This window comes from Somniosus microcephalus, chromosome 3 (assembly GCF_052327205.1).
Source record: "Somniosus microcephalus isolate GS21.2 chromosome 3, FLI_Smic_1.0, whole genome shotgun sequence".
Taxonomy (NCBI): Eukaryota; Metazoa; Chordata; class Chondrichthyes; order Squaliformes; family Somniosidae; genus Somniosus; species Somniosus microcephalus.
Genome location: NC_140989.1, coordinates 33,331,865 through 33,350,817, shown reverse-complemented (window position 1 = coordinate 33,350,817; position 18,953 = coordinate 33,331,865). Strand labels below are relative to the sequence as shown.

Sequence of the window (18,953 nt, the reverse complement as noted above, 5' to 3'; positions counted from 1 at the left end):
TTTTTTCCTGTGCTATAAACAGTAATCTGAGAGGAAGTGAAAATCCTAAGGGACCTGATGGAGGTGAGAATGAGGTTGAACAGAAGAGAGTAAACATGCAAAATAACTAGTTTTTGGAGGGTTTTTTTTAACTGCGGAGAACCCTCTGGCTGCACCTGGAGTACTGCATATAGTTCTGACTAATGCAACGTAAGTGGTTCATCCAGGCTTCAGAAGCAGTGCACAGAAAAATAACAAGGCTGATGCCTGGTATCAAAGGGATGAACTATGAAAAACGATTAGATAACTAGTGCTCTTCAGCCTCAAAGATATATCACAAAGAGTTGTTTATGAACCCTTTATTATTTAACAGAATAGAGAAAGTAAACTCCAAGAAGAATGATTTCAGATGCACAGGTAGCTCCAGGTACACAGGTAGGACATGAGGAAATAGTGAAAGGGCAAGTTTAGGACACACAACAGGATATAGAGATCAAGAGCTGGAGTGGGTTGCCAGCGAGCGTAGTTGAGGCCAGAACACTGGACTCAGTTAAGAAACCGCTAGATGCAGTAATAATAAAATGATGGAGTTGATATTCTGGAAAGGTGAGATCAAGTAAGCTGAAGGGCCATCTTCATCCACATGTATTCTATGGCGAGGTCAGGCCAGTCATGGTTTCAATCTTGTGGCGATTTCAGCAGCTCAGCCTCGGTCACAATTTTGAATCCTTATCAGAGTACCTCGTAAGGTCCTTCATCAAGAGCTTCTAGACAGGTAGGTGGATCTTTTCATAAACAGTGAAAATACATATTTTAAGACATGAAGCGTTTACTTTGGAATTATTAGTCAATCAATTGACAGAGGATTCTGCTCCATCATCTTACAAAATTATCCCTGATTCAACTAATACTTCAAAGATATTGAGAGGAACAAGATAGGGACTGATCCTTATGAACAACCCCCGCCTCACGCTCCCCGCCTCATGTGACTTTGATAGCCATAATTCTCATCTGGTCTCCTTCATAAAGAGACAATCATTTTACCTTCCCGACAGGCGAGAGCCTCTCTCCGAGAGTCTGGCACCGTGAAACATTCAGCCTCCAGCTGCTGGCTTGGCTGTTGAACAGGAATGGTTAAAAAGCCCAGGGCTTATGAAAAGAAGTGATAGAGATCATCATAGCTGCAAGGAAATCTTCCACACAGTCTGTTTGTAACAGTAAGTGGAAAAGGTTTGCCATCTGGTGCCAAGATCATGGACAGGATCCCGTGCTGTGTAGGATCCTTGTGATTCTCGACTATTTGGGTATTCTGGTAGAATCTGGACTGAAGCCCAGTTTGATCAGAGTACATGCAGCAGCTTTCCTAGTGTCAGTATAAAGGAGCCAGGTGGGTGTTCATCCTATGCTGTCACAGTTTGCAAAAGGAGTTTGGAAAGTCAGAACTCCACATAAGTCCTTCGCTCCCCAGTGTGAGCTAAATCTGATTTTTTTTTTTGATAATTGATTTAACTTTATCCCCCATTTCCCTTTGTGGACTTCCACCTACATCATGCACATTCCCTGGATGGGAGGACAGGATGAGAATTTGCTCCTCGGTCTTCGCTAACTCCCCTCTGTAGCCACCCACCAGGAGGTGCGCAAGTGTGACTCAAGGTGACGGGTCCGCCTCGTTTCCTTTCTTCCCTGTGGAGAAGCACCTGTCCTTCACTCAGTGGTTTCCCACTGTGACCCCATTTGGGAACAGATCAGAAACTCACCCTGGGGGAAGAACTGCTCTAATGTGTTTGCAGTTTTGCTACACATAGTAATTGCAGCATTTCCTCCTCCTCCTTTCCCTCACATGTGGGGAATCATTGGCATGGATTCATCTCACACTGCTTTGTAGAGTAGAACATTGGAGCTCCAATCCACTGCACAGCTCCAAAAACCTGAAGCTCTGGTAGCCTCTATTAGGGCCCATGAAAAATGTACACTCCGAGTTGGTGAATGATAAATGTACTCTTCTGCCTTGGTTGTTTACCTTTATTTCTCTTTTACCTTCCTACTTTTAATTTTTTTCTGATCACCTCTTGTCTTCATTGGCATTTCTGTTTTATATAGTCATCTCTTCTTTTAAATTTGATTTTCCTTCTTCATTTTTTTCTTGTTTCTCCTTTGTTCTCTTTGTACCTTTTGCTTCCGTCATTCTCCCGATCTTACAGGTCTGGCTACAACACAAAGGTGCCCCACTTCTTCTTTTCCTCCCTCACCATACGCTGGTGTTTGTTTGTTTCCTGTCACATCTCCTGCCTCTGCTTCCTACCTATCATATACGCTTGCTCGCTGTTCATTCTCTTCCCACATCAGCAGTCTTTGATCTGTACCACCCTACTCTTCTGTCATCAGACTTAGATCAATTTCCTTCTCTCATTGTGATAGAGAGTCTCATTGAATCTGTGGGAGGTGGAGCTTACTCAGACTCTCTCCAGTCACAGAGGTACTCCATAAATGTATTGCCACTCTGGGTGTACAGCACCTACGGGGGATTGAAATTCAGGCAACAAATTTGTTAAAATGGTGCACACAAGAATTTGAGGCAGATGCATTAACCCGTGCACTAAAATTAGCCTGCAGAGGAATTTAAATCTCAAAAAATCTTGCTAAGCTGTGCCTTCTGAAATATCAATGTGTTGAGAGACTGCAGTCAACTCAAGGCCAGAGACAAAGGGAGCAGCAGGTAACAAATAAAAGGTCATGGATGTATGAAGGCAGTCTGCACAGTGTTGCTAGTGCTTAAAGAAAGAATGAATTGGCATTTATATAGCGCCTTTCACTACCTCAGATTGTCCCAAAGCACTTTACAGCCAATGAAGCACTTTGGAAGTGTAGTCACTGTTGTAGGAAACATGGAGGCCAATTTGCGCATAGCAAGGTCCGACAAACGCCAACGTGATGATGACCAGATAACCTGTTTTTGTGATGTCGATTGAGGGAGAAATATTGGCCAGGACATTGGGGGGAACTCCCCTGCTCCTCTTCAAAATAGTGCCATGGGATCTTTTACGTCCACCTGAGAGACGTCAAAACTCTTGAGTCAAAACTCTTTGTTTACACAAGGATCACAACTACAAGGGCTGCTGCAACTACATCATCATGTTCTGCATCATTGCATTTTGGTATGATAATTCCTCTGTGAAGCGCCTTGGGACGTTTTCTTACATTAAAAATGCTATTATTATTATATATATATATGCGGACTGTTGTTGTTTTGCATCATTCTAAAAATGTCTCTTCAGACTCTTGTGACTAAAGATTTACACACCACTTCTGTCTGTGAGACTTTCTTCCAGATAGTATCATTGCCTAGAACTCTGCCAAAGATAAAATGCAGACCTAACCATTGCTTGCTGAACCAGGATTGGACCGTACATTAGGCTGTGGGAAATCTGTGGTTTCCTTCTTGACATTTCTCCAGATCTTTTTACAATCGGAGCTTTGTAATAGCTTTCAGGAACAACCAAAGTTATGTGAGACCTTTGTTCTTGTTATAGGTGCCTGAAACTGCACTCTGTTGTTACGCCACTTAATAAATAAAGCAAGAATTAAGTTGCATTTATATAAGACTTTATTATGTTGCGATGCAAGGAATTGCTTTGAATTGCAGTCACTATTGTAATGTAGGTAAACACAGCAGCTGTTTTACACATAGAAACACAGAAGATAGGAGCAGGAGTAGGCCGTTCGGCCCCTCAAGCCTGTTCCGCCATTTAATGAGATCATGGCTGATCACCCAAATTCAGTACCCTGTCCCTGCTTTCTCCCCATATCCCTTCATCCCTTCAGCCTTAAGGAATATATCCAACTCCTTCTTGAATATATTTAATGAATTGGCCTTCTGTGGTAGAGAATTCCACAGGTTCACCACTCTCTGGGTGAAGAAATTCCTCCTCCATTTCTGTCCTAAATGGCTTACCCCTTATCCTTAGACTGTGACCCCTGGTTCTGGACTCCCCGACCATCGGGAACATCCTTTCTGCATCTAGTCTGTCCAGTCCTGTCAGAATTTTATAAGTTTCAATGAGATCCCCTCTCATTCTTCTAAACTCCAGCGAGTACAAGCCCAATCGACCCAATCTCTCCTCATACGTCATACCTGCCATCCCAGGTATCAGCCTGGTGAATCTTCGCTGAACTCCTTCCATGGCAAGAACATCCTTCCTCAGATAAGGCGACCAAAACTGCACACAATACTCAAGATGTGGTCTCACCAAGGCCCTGTACAACTGCAGCAAGACATCCTTGTTCCTGTACTCAAAGCCTCTCGCTACGAAGGCCAACATACCATTTGCCATCTTAACCGCCTGCTGCACCTGCATGCTTACCTTCAGCGATTGGTGCACAAGGACACCCAGGTCTCTTTGCACTTCCCCTTCGCCCAATCTATTGCCATTCAGATAATAATCTGCCTTCCTGTTTTTGCCACCAAAGTGGATAACCTCACATTTATCCACGTTATATTGCATCTGCCATGACCTGTGGGAGGAGTCAGCCGAGGCATGTCCAGGCATGTACACAGTGGAATACAAACAGGACAAACAGGAATACAAACAGTGGTTTACCACATTCACCCCTTGTTTAAAATTGAGTCCGGCGGGGTGAAGTGTATTAAAAGTTAGTGTATTGGAGTCTCTCCGGAGGTCTTGTCTGCCGCTGTGATCTGCGTGGCGACGGCAGGGGTAGTGAAGTTTCCGGCGTCGAGTCCAGCGTAGGCTGTGGCACAGGCGTGTCGTCCTCGTAGATGTCGGGCAGGTCGCGGGGCCCAGGCCTGCCGTCTGCTGGGGCTGGATATCGGATCGTGGGGGGGGGTGGTAGTGGGTAGTGGGTTACTGCGGCCCCCGAGGGTGCAAGGTCTCTTATGGAGACTGTGTCCTCCCGCCCGTCCGGGTATGCGATGTAAGCATACTGGGGGTTGGCGTGGAGGAGGTCGACCCTCTCGACCAGGGGGTCCGTTTTATGGGTCCTCACGTGTCTTCTCAGTAGGACCGGCCCTGGGGACGTCAGCCATGGCGGTAGCGATGTCCCCGATGTGGACTTCCTTGGGAAGACAAACATTTTCTCATGAGGGGTGGCGTTAGTGGCAGTGCAGAGCAGTGACCGAATAGAGTGGAGCGCATCGGGGAGCACATCCTGCCAGCGGGAGGTTGGAAGGCCCCTAGACTTTAAGGCTAGCAGGACGGCCTTCCAAACTGTCGCATTTTCTCTTTCCACCTGTCCGTTCCCCCGGGGGTTGTAACTGGTGGTCCTGCTTGTGGCAATACCCCTAGTTAGCAGGTACTGACGGAGTTCGTCGCTCATAAACGATGAGCCCCGGTCGCTATGGATATAGCTGGGGAAGCCGAACAGGGTGAAGAGGTTGTTCAGACATTTAATGACCGTGGCACCGGTCATGTCCGGGCAGGGGAAGGCGAACGGGAAACGGGAGTACTCATCAATAATATTGAGGAAGTACACATTGCGGTCGGAGGAGGGGAGAGGCCCTTTAAAATCGACGCTCAGGCGCTCGAAGGGGCGAGTGGCTTTTATCAGGTGGGCCCTGTCTGGTCTATAAAAGTGCGGTTTGCACTCAGCGCAGACTTGGCAGTTCCTGGTCATGGTCCTGACCTCCTCAATAGAGTAAGGCAGGTTGCGGGCCTTGATGAAGTGGAAGAACCTGGTGACCCCCGGGTGGCAGAGGTCATTGTGGAGGGCCCGCAGTCTATCGATCTGCGCGCTGGCGCAGGTGCCACGCGATAGCGCATCCGGGGGTTCATTTAGCTTCCCGGGCCGGTACAAGATCTCGTAGTTGTAGGTGGAAAGTTCGATTCTCCACCTCAAGATCTTGTCATTTTTGATTTTGCCCCTCTGCTTGTTGTTAAACATGAAAGCAACTGAACGTTGGTCAGTGAGCAGGGTAAATCGTTTTCCGGCCAGGTAGTGCCTCCAATGACGCACAGCCTCCACAATCGCCTGGGCCTCCTTCTCAACAGCGGAGTGTCTGGTCTCCGGGCCTTGGAGGGTTCGTGAAAAGAAGGCCACGGGTCTCCCCGCCTGATTGAGGGTAGCGGCCAGGGCAAAGTCAGACGCGTCGCTTTCCACCTGGAAGGGGATGGATTCGTCCACTGCGTGCATGGTGGCTTTGGCAATGTCCTCCTTGATACGGTGGAAGGCTAAGCGGGCCTCTGCCGTCAAGGGAAAAGAGGTGGACTTGATCAGCGGACGGGCCTTGTCCGCATAGTAGGGGACCCACTGGGCGTAATAGGAGAAAAACCCTAGGCACCTCTTCAGGGCCTTGGGGCAGTGGAAGTTCCATAAGGGGACGCATCCGGTCGGGGTCGGGGCCGATGACTCCGTGTTCCACAACACAGCCAAGGATGGCGAGGCGGTTTGTGCGGAATATGCACTTCTCCTTGTTATATGTCAGGTTTAGGAGTTGGGCGGTGCGGAGGAATTTTTCGAGGTTTGCGTCATGGTCCTGCAAGTCACGGCCGCAGATGGTCACATTGTCCAGATATGGGAAAGTGGCCTGCAACGCATTTTGATCTACCATCCGGTCCATCTCCCTTTGGAAGACGGAGACCCCATTGGTGACGCCAAAGGGAACCCTAAGGAAGTGATAGAGGCGGCCGTTTGCCTCAAAGGCAGTGTACTGGCGGTCCTCAGGGCGGATGGGGAGCTGGTGGTACGCTGATTTCAGGTCAATGGTCGAGAAGACGCGGTACTGCGCGATCTGGTTGACCATATCAGCTATACGGGGGAGTGGGTAGGCGTCCAGCAGGGTGTAGCGATTTATTGTCTGGCTGTAGTCGATGACCAGGCGCTGCTTCTCGCCGGTCTTAACGACCACAACCTGGGCTCGCCAGGAGCTGGCGCTGCCCTCAATAATCCCTTCTTTCAGGAGCCGCTCCACTTCGGTTTTAATGAAAACCCTGTCCCCGGCACTGTATCGCCTGCTCTTTGTGGCGATGGGCTTACAGTCGGGGGTGAGGTTAGCAAACAGTTGGGGGGGGGTGACTCTGAGTGTGGAGAGGTTGCACCTGGTGCGCGGCGGGCAGTTTGGAAGCTGCTGGCTGCGGACTGTGAGTGGGGGTAGGGGTCCACCGTACGCCATCGTAACACTTTTAAGGTGGCACTGAAAATCTAACCCCAGCAGGACGGCAGCGCAGAGGTCAGGCAGGACCAGAAGTTTAAAATGATCGTACACGGTCCCGTCTACTACGAGTGTCACCACGCAGTAGCCGCCGATGTCCGCCGACTGGGACTCGGAGGCCATAGAAATCCGCTGTTGCGCAGGCAGGACTGGGAGAGAGCAACGCCGCACCGTGTCGGGGTGGATGAAGCTCTCCGTGCTCCCAGAGTCAAAAAGGCAGATTGTATCGTGACCATTTACCTTAATGTCCATTGTGGAACTGGCCAGTTGGTGCGGTCTCGCTTGGTCCAGTGTAACGGATGCCAGCGTAGGGGTCGGTGTGTCGCTGCGGGTATCAGATGAGGCGGTGTCGGGGGCCTGCTGCGTCCCGGCTGTCGTCCAAGATGGCGGCGTCCATGATCCCCATGTGGCTGGAGACGTCCAAAATGGCTGCTGTACCGGTGATTCGCACATGGCCGGGGAGGTCCAAGATGGCGGCCCGCATGGCCCACACGCGGCGCTGCTGGGGTTCGGGGTGGCTTTGGCCCTGCAGACGCTAGCGTAGTGTCCCTTCTTCCCGCAGCCCGAGCAGATCGCGTTTTTCGCCGGGCAGCGCGCTCTGGGGTGTTTTGCCTGGCCACAGAAGTAGCATTTCTGGCCTTGGGGCACTGCTGTCTGGCCTTGGGACACTGCTGCGGTAGTTGGGCCGTTGTTGGGGTGTGGCTGGGGTGGCACGGCGCTATGAGGCGGTCCTACCGTGTCCCAGGCTGTCATTCCCCGCGGCGTCCACGGTGCAGAGGAGTAGGCATCCATGCCCTGGTAGGCTGCATCCAACGATAGTGCGAGTTCAGAGGCCTTGTTGAGGTCGAGGTTACTCTGCTCCAACAGTCGCTGTCGGGTGTAATTGGATCTGTGGCCCGCTACAAAAGCGTCCCGGATAAGTTCCTCTGTGTACACAGCGGCCTTTACATCCTTACAACCACAGGCCCGGCCAAGCACAGACAGTGCCTGAAGGTATTCCACGGTCGATTCCCCAGGTTGTTGTTTACGACTCCCCAGGAGGTGCCTGGCGTACACTTCGTTCACTGGGCGCGTGTACTGGTCCTTGAGGAGCTTGATAGCGTCCGCGTACAAGGTCGCGTCTTGGATGACCGAGTACACTCGGTGGTTCACTTTGGAGGTCAAGACATCCAGTTTGTCCTCGTCCGATTTGATTGCTTCGGAGGCGGTCAGGAATTTTTCGAAACACTTAAGCCAGTGAGTAAACTTGGTGGATGAGTCCGCCTCCCGATGATCTAAGTCCAGGCATGCTGGTGTGAGGATCTTCTCCATTATAAAAATGTTGTTAATAAAATTGATGCGCTATCAATTACTCATAAAAGACTGAGAGTTAGAAGAGTAACCAAAGGCTTTTATTAACAACAGAATGGAGGTCTGCCTCGCGTGGTCGACCGGTCCATGATACTAAGGGCTGGGGAGCAGTCACCTTTATACTAGGACCTGTGGGAGGAGTCAGCCCAGGCATGTACACAGTGGAATACAAACAGGACAAACAGGAATACAAACAGTGGTTTACCACACTGTTTTTGCCACCAAAGTGGATAACCTCACATTTATCCACGTTATATTGCATCTGCCATGCTTCTGCCCAATCACCCAACCTGTCCAAATCATCCTGGAGTTTCTCTGCATCCTCCTCACAGCACACACGCCCACCCAGCTTTGTGTTGTCTGCAAACTTGGAGATATTACATCTAGTTCCCTCAACTAGATCATTTATATATATTGTGAATAGCTGGGGTCCTAGCACCGATCCCTGCGGCACCCCACTAGTCACTGCCTGCCACTCGGAAAAAGACCCATTTATTCCAACTCTTTGCTTCCTGTCTGCCAACCAGTTCTCTATCCAAGACAGTACCTTACCCCCAATCCCGTGTGCTTTAACTTTGCACGCTAATCTCTTATGCGGGATCTTATCGAAAACCTTGTGAAAGTCCAAATACACCACATCCACTGGTTCTCCCTATTTCACCAGTTACACCCTCAAAAAATTCCAGTAGATTAGTCAAGCATGATTTACCTTTTGTAAATCCATGTTGACTTTGTCCGATCCTGTCACTGTTTTCCAAGTGCTCTGCTATTACATCTTTTATAATGGACTCTAGCATTTTCCCCACTACCGATGTCAGGCTTACCGGTCTATAATTCCCCGTTTTCTCTCTGTCATCTTTTTTTAATATTGAGGTTACATTAGCTACCCTCCAATCATAAGAACATAACATAAGAACATAAGAAATAGGAGCAGGAGTAGGCCAATCGGCCCCTCGAGCCTGCTCCGCCATTCAATAAGATCATGCCTGATCTGATCCTAACTGCAGAACCATCTCCTGAATCTATCAGAATTAGACACACGAAATAGGAGCAGGATCAGGCTACACGGCCCCTGGGCCCGCTCCGCTACCCACAGGGCCATGACCGATCCGAACCTAGACTCATGTCCAAATTCCTGCCCGCTCCCCATAACCCTTTATTCCCTTTACTTCTAGGAAACTGTCTATTTTTGTTTTAAATTTATGTAATGATGTAGCTTCTACAGCTTTTTGGGGCAGCATATTCCATGGACCTACCACCCTCTGAGTGAAGTAGTTCCTCCTCATCTCAGTTTTGAAAGAGCAGCCCCTTATTCTAAGACTATGCCCCCTAGTTCTAGTTTCACCCATCATCGGGAACATCCTCCCCGCATCCACCCGATCCAACCCCTTCACAATCTTATATGTTTCAATAAGATCGCCTCTCATTCTTCTGAACTCCAATGAGTAGAGTCCCAATCTACTCAACCTCTCCTCATATGTCCATCCCCTCATCCCCGGGATTAACCGAGTAAACCTTCTTTGTACTGACTCGAGAGCAAGTATGTCTTTTCTTAAGTATGGACACCAAAACTGTATGCAGTATTCCAGCTGCGGTCTCACCAATACCTTGTACAACTCCCTATTTTTATATTCTATCCCCCTAGCAATGAAAGCCAGCATTCCATTGGCCTTCTTAATCACTTGCTGCACCTGCATACTAACCTTTTGAGTTTCATGCACCAGGACCCCCAGATCCCTTTGTACTTCAGTACTTTCCAGTTTCTTGCCATTAAGGTAATAACTTGCTCTACGATTTTTCCTGCCAAAGTGCATAACCTCACACTTTCCAGTATTGTATTCCATCTGCCAAATCTCTGCCCACTTACTTAGCCTGTCTATGTCCCCTTGCAGGTTTTTTATGTCCTCCTCACTCACTACTTTCCCTCCCATCTTAGTATCATCTGCAAACTTTGATATGTTACACTCGGTCCCCTCCTCCAGATCGTTAATATAGATTGTAAAGAGTTGGGGACCCAGCACTGACCCCTGTGGTACACCACTAGTTAGTGATTGCCAGTCCGAGAATGAACCATTTATCCCAACTCTCTGCCTTCTGTTAGATAGCCAATCCTCTATCCATGCCAGAATATTACCCCCAATCCTGTGATTTTTTATCTTAAGCAATAATCTTTTGTGTGGCACCTTGTCAAATGCCTTTTGGAAGTCTAAATACACTATTTCCACTGGTTCCCCTTTATCCACCCTATATGTTACTTCCTGAAAGAACTCCAGCAAATTTGTCAAACATGACATCCCCTTCACAAAACCATGCTGACTTTGTCCTATTTAAATTATGATTATCCAAATGTCCTGTTACTGTCTACTTAATAATGGACTCCAATATTTTACCTACCACAGATGTTAGGCTAACCGATCTATAGTTTCCAGCCTTCTGTCTACTGCCCTTTTTAAATAAGGGCGTTACATTAGCAGTTTTCCAGTCTGCCGGGACCTTTGCTGAGTCCAGGGAGTTTTGGAAAATTATTACCAATGCATCCACAATCTCTACCGCCACTTTCCTCAAGACCCTAGGATGTAAGCCATCAGGTCCAGGTGATTTATCCGCCTTGAGTCCCATTATTTTACCGAGTACCACTTCCTTAGTGATTTTGATCGTGTTTAGCTCCTCCCCCCCATAGCCCCCTGTTTGTCCAGTGTTGGGATATTCTTAGTGTCCTCTACTGTAAAGACTGATACAAAATATTCATTCAGTGTTTTTGCCATCTCCATATTTCCCACCATTAATTTCCCGGTCTCATCCTCTAAGGGACCAACATTTACTTTAGCCACCCTTTTTCTTTTTATATAACTATAAAAACTCTTACTATCTGTTTTTATATTTTTTGCTAATTTACTTTCATAATCTATCTTCCCTTTCTTAATCAATCTTTTTGTTATTTTTTGCTGTCTTTTAAAGTTTTCCCAATCCTCTATCCTCCCACTAGATTTGGCTACCTTATATGCCCTTGTTTTTAGTCGAATACTATCCTTAATTTCTTTACTTAGCCACGGATGGCTGTCTTTTCTTTTACACCCTTTTCTTCTCAGTGGAATATATATTTTTTGGAAGTTGTAAAATAAATGTACACCACTGATCATGTATCGTCTTACCCTTTAATCTATTTTCCCAATCCACTCTACTCAATTCCGCTCTCATACCTTCATAGTCTCCTTTATTCAAGCTTAGCACGCTTGTTTGAGATCCAACCTTCTCACCCTCTAATTGAATATGGAATTCAACCATGTTATGGTCACTCATTCCAAGGGGATCCTTTACTAGGACATTTTTAATTAATCCTGTCTCGTTACACAGGACCAGATCTAAGGTTGCTTGCCCCCTGGTCGGTTCAGTTACATACTGCTCAAGAAACCCATCCCTAATACACTCAATGAACTCATCCTCAAGGCAGCCCTGCCCAATTTGATTTGTCCAATTAATATGATAGTTAAAATCCCCCATAATTATAGATGCTCCCTTATTACGAGCCTCAGCTATTTCCTGATTGATACTCCGTCCAACAGAGTTGCAACTGTTCGGAGGCCTATAGACTACGCCCACTAGTGTTTTTTTCCCCTTATTATTCCTTACCTCCACCCAAACTGTTTCATTATCCTGATCTTTTGACCCAATATCATTTCTCTGTATTACAGTGATTCCTTCCTTTTATTAACATAGCCACCCCACCTCCCCTTCCTTCCTGCCTGTCCTTCCTGATCGTTAAATAACCTGGTATGTTTAATTCCCAGGCATTGTCACCCTGCAGCCATGTTTATGTAATGGCCACAAGATCATACCCATATGTAGTTATTTGTGCCATTAACTCGTCTATTTTGTTACAAATGCTACATGCATTCAGATAGAGAACTTTCAAATATGTTTTGTGACACTTAGTTCCTGCTTTTGCCCTTTTTATTACTTTACCTTTTACTCCATACCTTCTGCCCCTTCCTGACACACTCTGGTTTTTAATTTCCCCACTGCTACCTAAGTCTATGACCTTCTCTTGTCATTTTTATTATTTGCTCTCTAGGAACCTCCCCCCCACTAGTTAGTTTAAAGCCCTCTCTACAGCCCTAGTTATATGATCCGCCAGGACTCTAGTCCCAGCACTGGCCAAGTGAAGCCCGTCCCAACGGAACAGCTCCCTCCTGCCCCAGTACTGGTGCCAGTGTCCCAGGAAGCAAAACCCATTTCTCCCACACCAGTCTTTGAGCCACGCATTTAACTCTCTAATTTTATTTGTCCTAGCCAAATTCGCTTGTGGCTCAGGTAATAAACCAGAGATTATTACCCTTGAGGTTCTGTTTTTTAATTTGACCCCTAGCTGCTCATACTCCTTTAACAGAACCAGCTTCCTAGTCCTATCTACGTCGTTTGTACCAACATGGACCACGACGACTGGATCCACCCCCTCCCACTGCAAGTTTCTTTCCAGCCCAGAGGAGATGTCCTTAACCCTGGCACCGGGTAGGCAACACAGCCTTCGGGACTCTCGCTCTTGGCTGCAGAGAACTCTATCTATCCCCCTAATAATACTATCCCCTACCACTACAACATTTCTATTTACTCCCCCCTCTTGAATGGCCCCCCGTTCCACGGTGCTGTGGCCAGGTTGCTCATCCTCCCTGCAGTCCCTGCTCCTGTCCCCACAGGGAGTAAGAACCTCGAACCTGTTGGTCAAGAGCAAGGGCTGCGGCTCCTCCAGCTCTACCTCCTGGATCCCCGTACCTGCCTCACTCGTAGTCACACCATCCTGTCCCTGACCATGGGCTACATCTGAATTACTTAACTTCATAGGTGTGACCACCTCCTTATACAGAGTCCAGGTACTTCTCCCCCTCCCTGATGTGTCGCAGTGTCTGACGCTCAGACTCCAGCTCATCAACACGGAGCTGGAGTTCCTGTAGCAGCAGACACTTGTCACAGACGTAATCACCGTGAGCCTCAATGGGGTTCACCGGCTCCCACATCTCGCAACAGTAACACATCACCTGCTCCATTCTATGTAGTTAATTAAATTTTTTATTGTTAGTTATGGACACCCTCTGCCTGATTTTAGATGCTAGTATCCCCTTTAATTAATTGGATTAAAATTAAATCAATCCCTCTAGTTACACCAGTTAAATGGTTTACCAGCAGTCACTCTGCACCGGAAAGGCCTTGGTACACCACAGCAACCTTAAAAACTATAAACCACAGACTTAAAGTTTTAAAACGAGAGAAATACTCCAACCAATCACCTACCTGTTTTGTGGTGACGTCACACCTTGAATACTTTTTACCTCCTTGCCTGAGATTGGAGATTGGTACGCCTACCTGAGTCTCTGGGGCCTCTTGTAGTCGCTCTGCCGCGCTGCTCCGCCTCCACCCGCTGCCGATGCTGCACTGAGGCCTACCTGAGCCTCTGGGGCCTCTTGTAGTCGCTCTGCCGCGCTGCTCCGCCTCCACCCGCTGCCGATGCCGCACTGAGGCCTACCTGAGCCTCTGGGGCCTCTTGTAGTCGCTCTGCCGCGCTGCTCCGCCTCCACCCGCTGCCGCTGCTGATGCCGCACTGAGGCCTACCTGAGCCTCTGGGGCCGCTTGTAGTCGCTCTGCCGTGCTGCTCCGCCTCCACCCGCTGCCGATGCCGCACTCCCAATCCATGGGAGCTATTCCAGAGTCTATAGAATTTTGGAAGATGACCAGCAATGCATCTACTATTTCTTGGGCCACTTCCTTAAGTACCCTAGGATGTAGACTATCAGGCCCTGGCGATTTATCGGCCTTCAGTCCCGTCAATTTCCCGAACACCATTTCCCTACAAATACCGATTTCAGTCAATTCCTCCCTCTCATTAGAACCTATGTTCCCCGACATCTCTGGGAGGTTATTTGTGTCCTCCTTTGTGAAGACAGAACCAAACTATGTATTTAATTGGTCTGCCATTTCTTTGTTCCCCATTATAAATTCCCCTGATTCTGACTGCAAGGGACCTACGCTTGACTTCACCAATCTTTTTCTCTTCACATATCTGTAGAAGCTTTTACAGTCAGTTTTTATGTTCCCTGAAAGCTTACTCTCATAATCTATTTCCCCCCTCTTAAATAATCCCTTTGTCCTCCTTTGCTGAATCCTAAACTGCTCCCCATCCACAGGTTTGCTGTTTTTTCTGGCCAAGTTATATGTCCTCACCTTGGATCTCATGCTATCCCTAATTTCCCTTGTTAGCCACGGTTGAGTCACCTTTTTTTGTTTTATTTTTATGCCAAGCAGGAATGAACAAATTCTGTAGTTCATCCATTCGATCTTTAAATGTTTGCCATTGCCTATCCACCGTCAACCCTTTAAGTAACATTCCCCAATCCATCCTAGCCAACTCGTGTCTCATGCCATCGTAGTTTCCTTTATTTAAATTCAGGACCCTAGTCTCTGAGTCAACTACTTCACTCTCCATCTTAATGAAGAATTCTATCATATTATGATCGCTCCTCCCCAAGGGGCGTCGCACAACAAGATTGCTAATTAATCCTTTCTCATTACATAATACCCAGTCTAAGATGACCTGATCTCTAGTTGGTTCCTCGACATATTGGTCCAGGAAACCATCCCGTATACACTCTAGGAATTCCTCCTCCACAGTATTGTTACTAATTTGGTTAGCCCAATCTATATGTAGATTAAAGTCACCCATGATAACTGCTGTGCCCTTATTGCACGCGTCTCTAATTTCCCATTTAATGCCATCCCCAACCTCAGCATTACTGTTTGGGGGTCTGTATACAACTCCCACTAACGTTTTCTGCCCCATGGTATTTCTCAGCTCTGCCCATACAGATTCCACATCATCAGAGCTAATATCCTTCCTTACTATTGTGTTAATCTCCTCTTTAACCAGCAATGCTACCCACCTCCTTTTCCTTTTTTCCTGTCCTTCCTGAATATTGAATACCCCTGGATGTTTAATTCCCAGACACGTAACAATGCCCCCACAAAAAGCAAAGAGCTTAATCTGTTTTGTGCTGGTGTTGGTTTAGGCAAGAACGTTGGCTACAGCACTGGGAGTACCATATCTTTGAATAATAATCTTCAACATCCAGCTGATGACAGGAACCTCAATTTAAAATCTCATCCGCAAAATGGATATCGCAAAAAAATAGCCATACAGCTGGAGAATATGTGTAAAACTATCACTTGGAGACGGGCTATGAATTTATTAAGCATCACTATTATTATTTACTAAATCTATCCTCCTCCAAGGATTTAGAATTTGTCAGCGCAGTTTGGTTTTCATTTATATATAATTCATTTCATACATATAATTTTTATCCACACTTTTTGTTTGTGTCTTTTCTTCTCTCCCACATGGCAGCTGCCTTTCATTCTGCCAGCGCAATCTACACTTCATCTAGAGCCATCCTTTGTTTCTTAACCTGTCCCATTACCACCTCCTTTTGCCTTGAATATCTCTTAATGTCTCTTAACCTCTCCTGCCTTCTATCCTATCAGAGACCTTCCCTTTTGTTCTCCAGCCCTTACCCTTGCTTAAAAATCTGTTCCATTTCCTGCTTTTTTCCAGTTCTGACGAAAGGTCATCGACCTGAAACGTTAACTCTGTTTCTCTCTTCACATGCTGCCTGACCTGCTGAGTATCTCCAGCATTATCTGGTTTTCATTTGATAGTTCTGAAATTATTTAGTTTAGAGAGCCAGATGTTCCAGCTTTTGCACTTGTCCTGTTGTGGTGCAGTGAATCATTGTTCTAAGAACAGATGACTTTTCTTTATTTGCAGCCTTGCACATACCCTAGAGAAAGCTCAGTAATTCAACAAGTCAGTTGGACACTGCCCTGTTGAGATTTTTAGATGCTGTGGTCTTCGTCCCATGCTGCAAGTATACCTAATCCTAGACTAATCATTTTATTCTCTTGTTATCCGTGTAGCAGTGGGCTTATGCGATTTTTGAAATTTTGGGGATGTAGAGAATTACCAAACTACTCTCTTGTCATTTAATTACTCCATTGTTGATAGAATATCACTGGTCATGCTTTAAAGAAATATGTCTGTTTCTGAAAAGGATCAGGAGGTTCGGTAACCAGAGGACACAAATTTCAAATAATTGGCAAAAAAAGCCAGGACAGAGATGAGGAGAATTTTTTTTACACAGCGAATTGTTATAATCTGGAATGCATTGCCTGAAAGGGTGGTGGAAGCAGATTCAATGGTAACTTTCAAAAGGAAATTGGATCTCTACTTGGCAAGGCTATGAAAAAGAGCAGGGAAGTGAGACTAATTGGTAGCTCTTTCAGAGAGTTGACATAGGTACGATGGGCCGAATGGCCTTTTGTGCCATATGATTCTATAAATTTTGCCCTCAACAAAATGAGAAACGTTAGTGGTGGGGAATGCAAATTTTTAGCAGGTATAACACAGACAGATCCAGATTAACGATTCCTCTGTGCAGAAAATTGAATTATTTCAAGTAACTTCCCAGAGGGCGATTTAAATTGTCATTGGCAGTAATTTACAATGCAGTGGGTCTGACAAGTTTCTATTTGCCTGCTTCACGACGACATGCAAGCCGTGATCCTGACCAACAGTTCCACCACAGACCCAATTCACGTACGAACCAGGGTCAAACAAGGCTGTGTCATCGCACCAACGCTCTTCTCGATCTTCCTTGCTGCAATGCTCCATCTCACCCTCAGTAAGCTCCCCACTGGAGTGGAGCTAATTTACAGAACAAACGGGAAACTGTTCAACCTCCGTCGCCTCCAGTCCAGATCCAAGGTCGTCCCATCCTCTGTCGTCAAATTACAGTATGCAGATGACGCTTGCGTCTGTGCTCACTCGGAGATCGAACTCCAAACCATCGTCGACACCTTCACCGAAGCGTACGAGAGCATAGGCCTTACACTAAACATCCATAAGACAATGGTCCTCTACTAACCTGCCCCCGCCACACAGTACTGCCCCCCGATTATCAAAATCCACGACAAGGCCTTGGACAACGTGGACCACTTTCCATACCTCGGGAGCCTACTGTCAACAAGGGCAGACATCGACAACGAAGTCCAACACCGCCTTCAGTGTGCCAGTGCAGCCTTCGGTCACCTGAGGAAGAGAGTGTTTGAAGACCAGGACCTGAAACCCGGCACTAAGCTCATGGTCTACAGAGCAGTAGTGATACCTGCCCTGCTGTATGTCTCAGAGACATGGACCATGTACAGCAGGCACCTCAAAGCACTGGAGAGGTACCACCAACGCTGCCTTCGCAAGATCCTGCAAATCAATTGGCAGGATAGGCGCACCAACGTCAGTGTTCTTGCTCAGGCCAACATCCCCAGCATCGAAGCTTTGACCACACTCAATCAACATCGATGGACGGGTCGCATTGTCCGCATGCCCGATATGAGACTCCCAAAACAAGCACTCTACTCGGAGCTCCGGCACAGCAAGAGAGCCCCAGGAGGGCAGAGGAAACGCTTCAAGGACACCCTCAAAGCCTCCTTGAAAAAGTGTAACATCCCCACCGACACCTGGGAATCCCTGGCCCAAGACCGCACAAAGTGTAGGAGAAGCATCTGGAAAGGCGCCAAATACCTCGAGCCTCTTAGCCGGGAGCAAGCGGAAGCCAAGCACAGGGCGCGCACGTCAACCCAAGCACCCCACCCACCCGCCCCTTCAACCACCGTCTGCCCCACCTGTGACAGAGACTGTAGGTCCCGCATTGGACTCATCAGTCACCTGCGAACTCATTTTTAATGTGGAAGCAAGTCATCCTCGGTTCCGAGGGACTGCCTAAGAAGGAAGAAGAAGGTTTGCAGATTGGTGGAAACTGCCTGTGGTTAATGCCCAGTTACAATCCAGAGACTCTTTAGGGGTGATTTTAATCATACCCGCCTGGCGAGAGTGGAATGTGCGGGTGGTTAGAATCGCTGTAGTGTGTTCCCACCGGTTGCCATTTTGACCGCAGTTTTTTTAGACAGCTGTGGCGCCCCCGCCAGAGGCAGGCGGAGGCCTCATGAATATGTACAAGTTAAGGTCCTGTGATGCACTTAGGACCCTGACACCATTTTAACGTGCAAATCACCAAAGTACCGCCTAGTACCCAAAACCGCTAGTAAATCCTAGCCGGATTGGTCACTCAGAGTCACTAAAGCAGTATTTAAAGGAGCAATCAACTGCAGGTACAGTAATTGGATGACGGGATCTGTGTACCATTGTGCTGTTTAGATTGCCAGGAGAGTTTTCAGCTTCCAGGCTGCTTCTTTCTCACAATTTCTTTCTTTCTTACTTACCCTCAGACTGCAGTATACAGCTGTATTAAGCAGGTCACCAATGGAAGTGGACGACTCCATACTTTCAGTCGTCGTACTGAAACTCCTTGGCACACCTTCCATTACCTGGTATAACTTTCAATCTTCTATGAATAATGTATTG

General features: G+C 47.2%; 1 protein-coding gene across 10 annotated transcripts in view; it reads left to right on the top strand.

Annotated features, from left to right (window-relative positions):
- Positions 1-18,953, top strand: part of sdccag8 (SHH signaling and ciliogenesis regulator sdccag8) — a 414,689-nt gene that overhangs the window by 282,888 nt on the left and 112,848 nt on the right. For 2 of the 10 annotated variants that reach the window (XM_085979867.1, XM_085979888.1), the window contains one exon: positions 18,818-18,919. The exons of the other annotated variants lie outside the window; for them this stretch is intronic. In XM_085979867.1, coding sequence (XP_085835993.1) covers positions 18,818-18,919 — 102 coding nt within the window. The remainder of the gene's footprint in view (positions 1-18,817; positions 18,920-18,953) is intronic. 10 annotated transcript variants of the gene reach the window in all.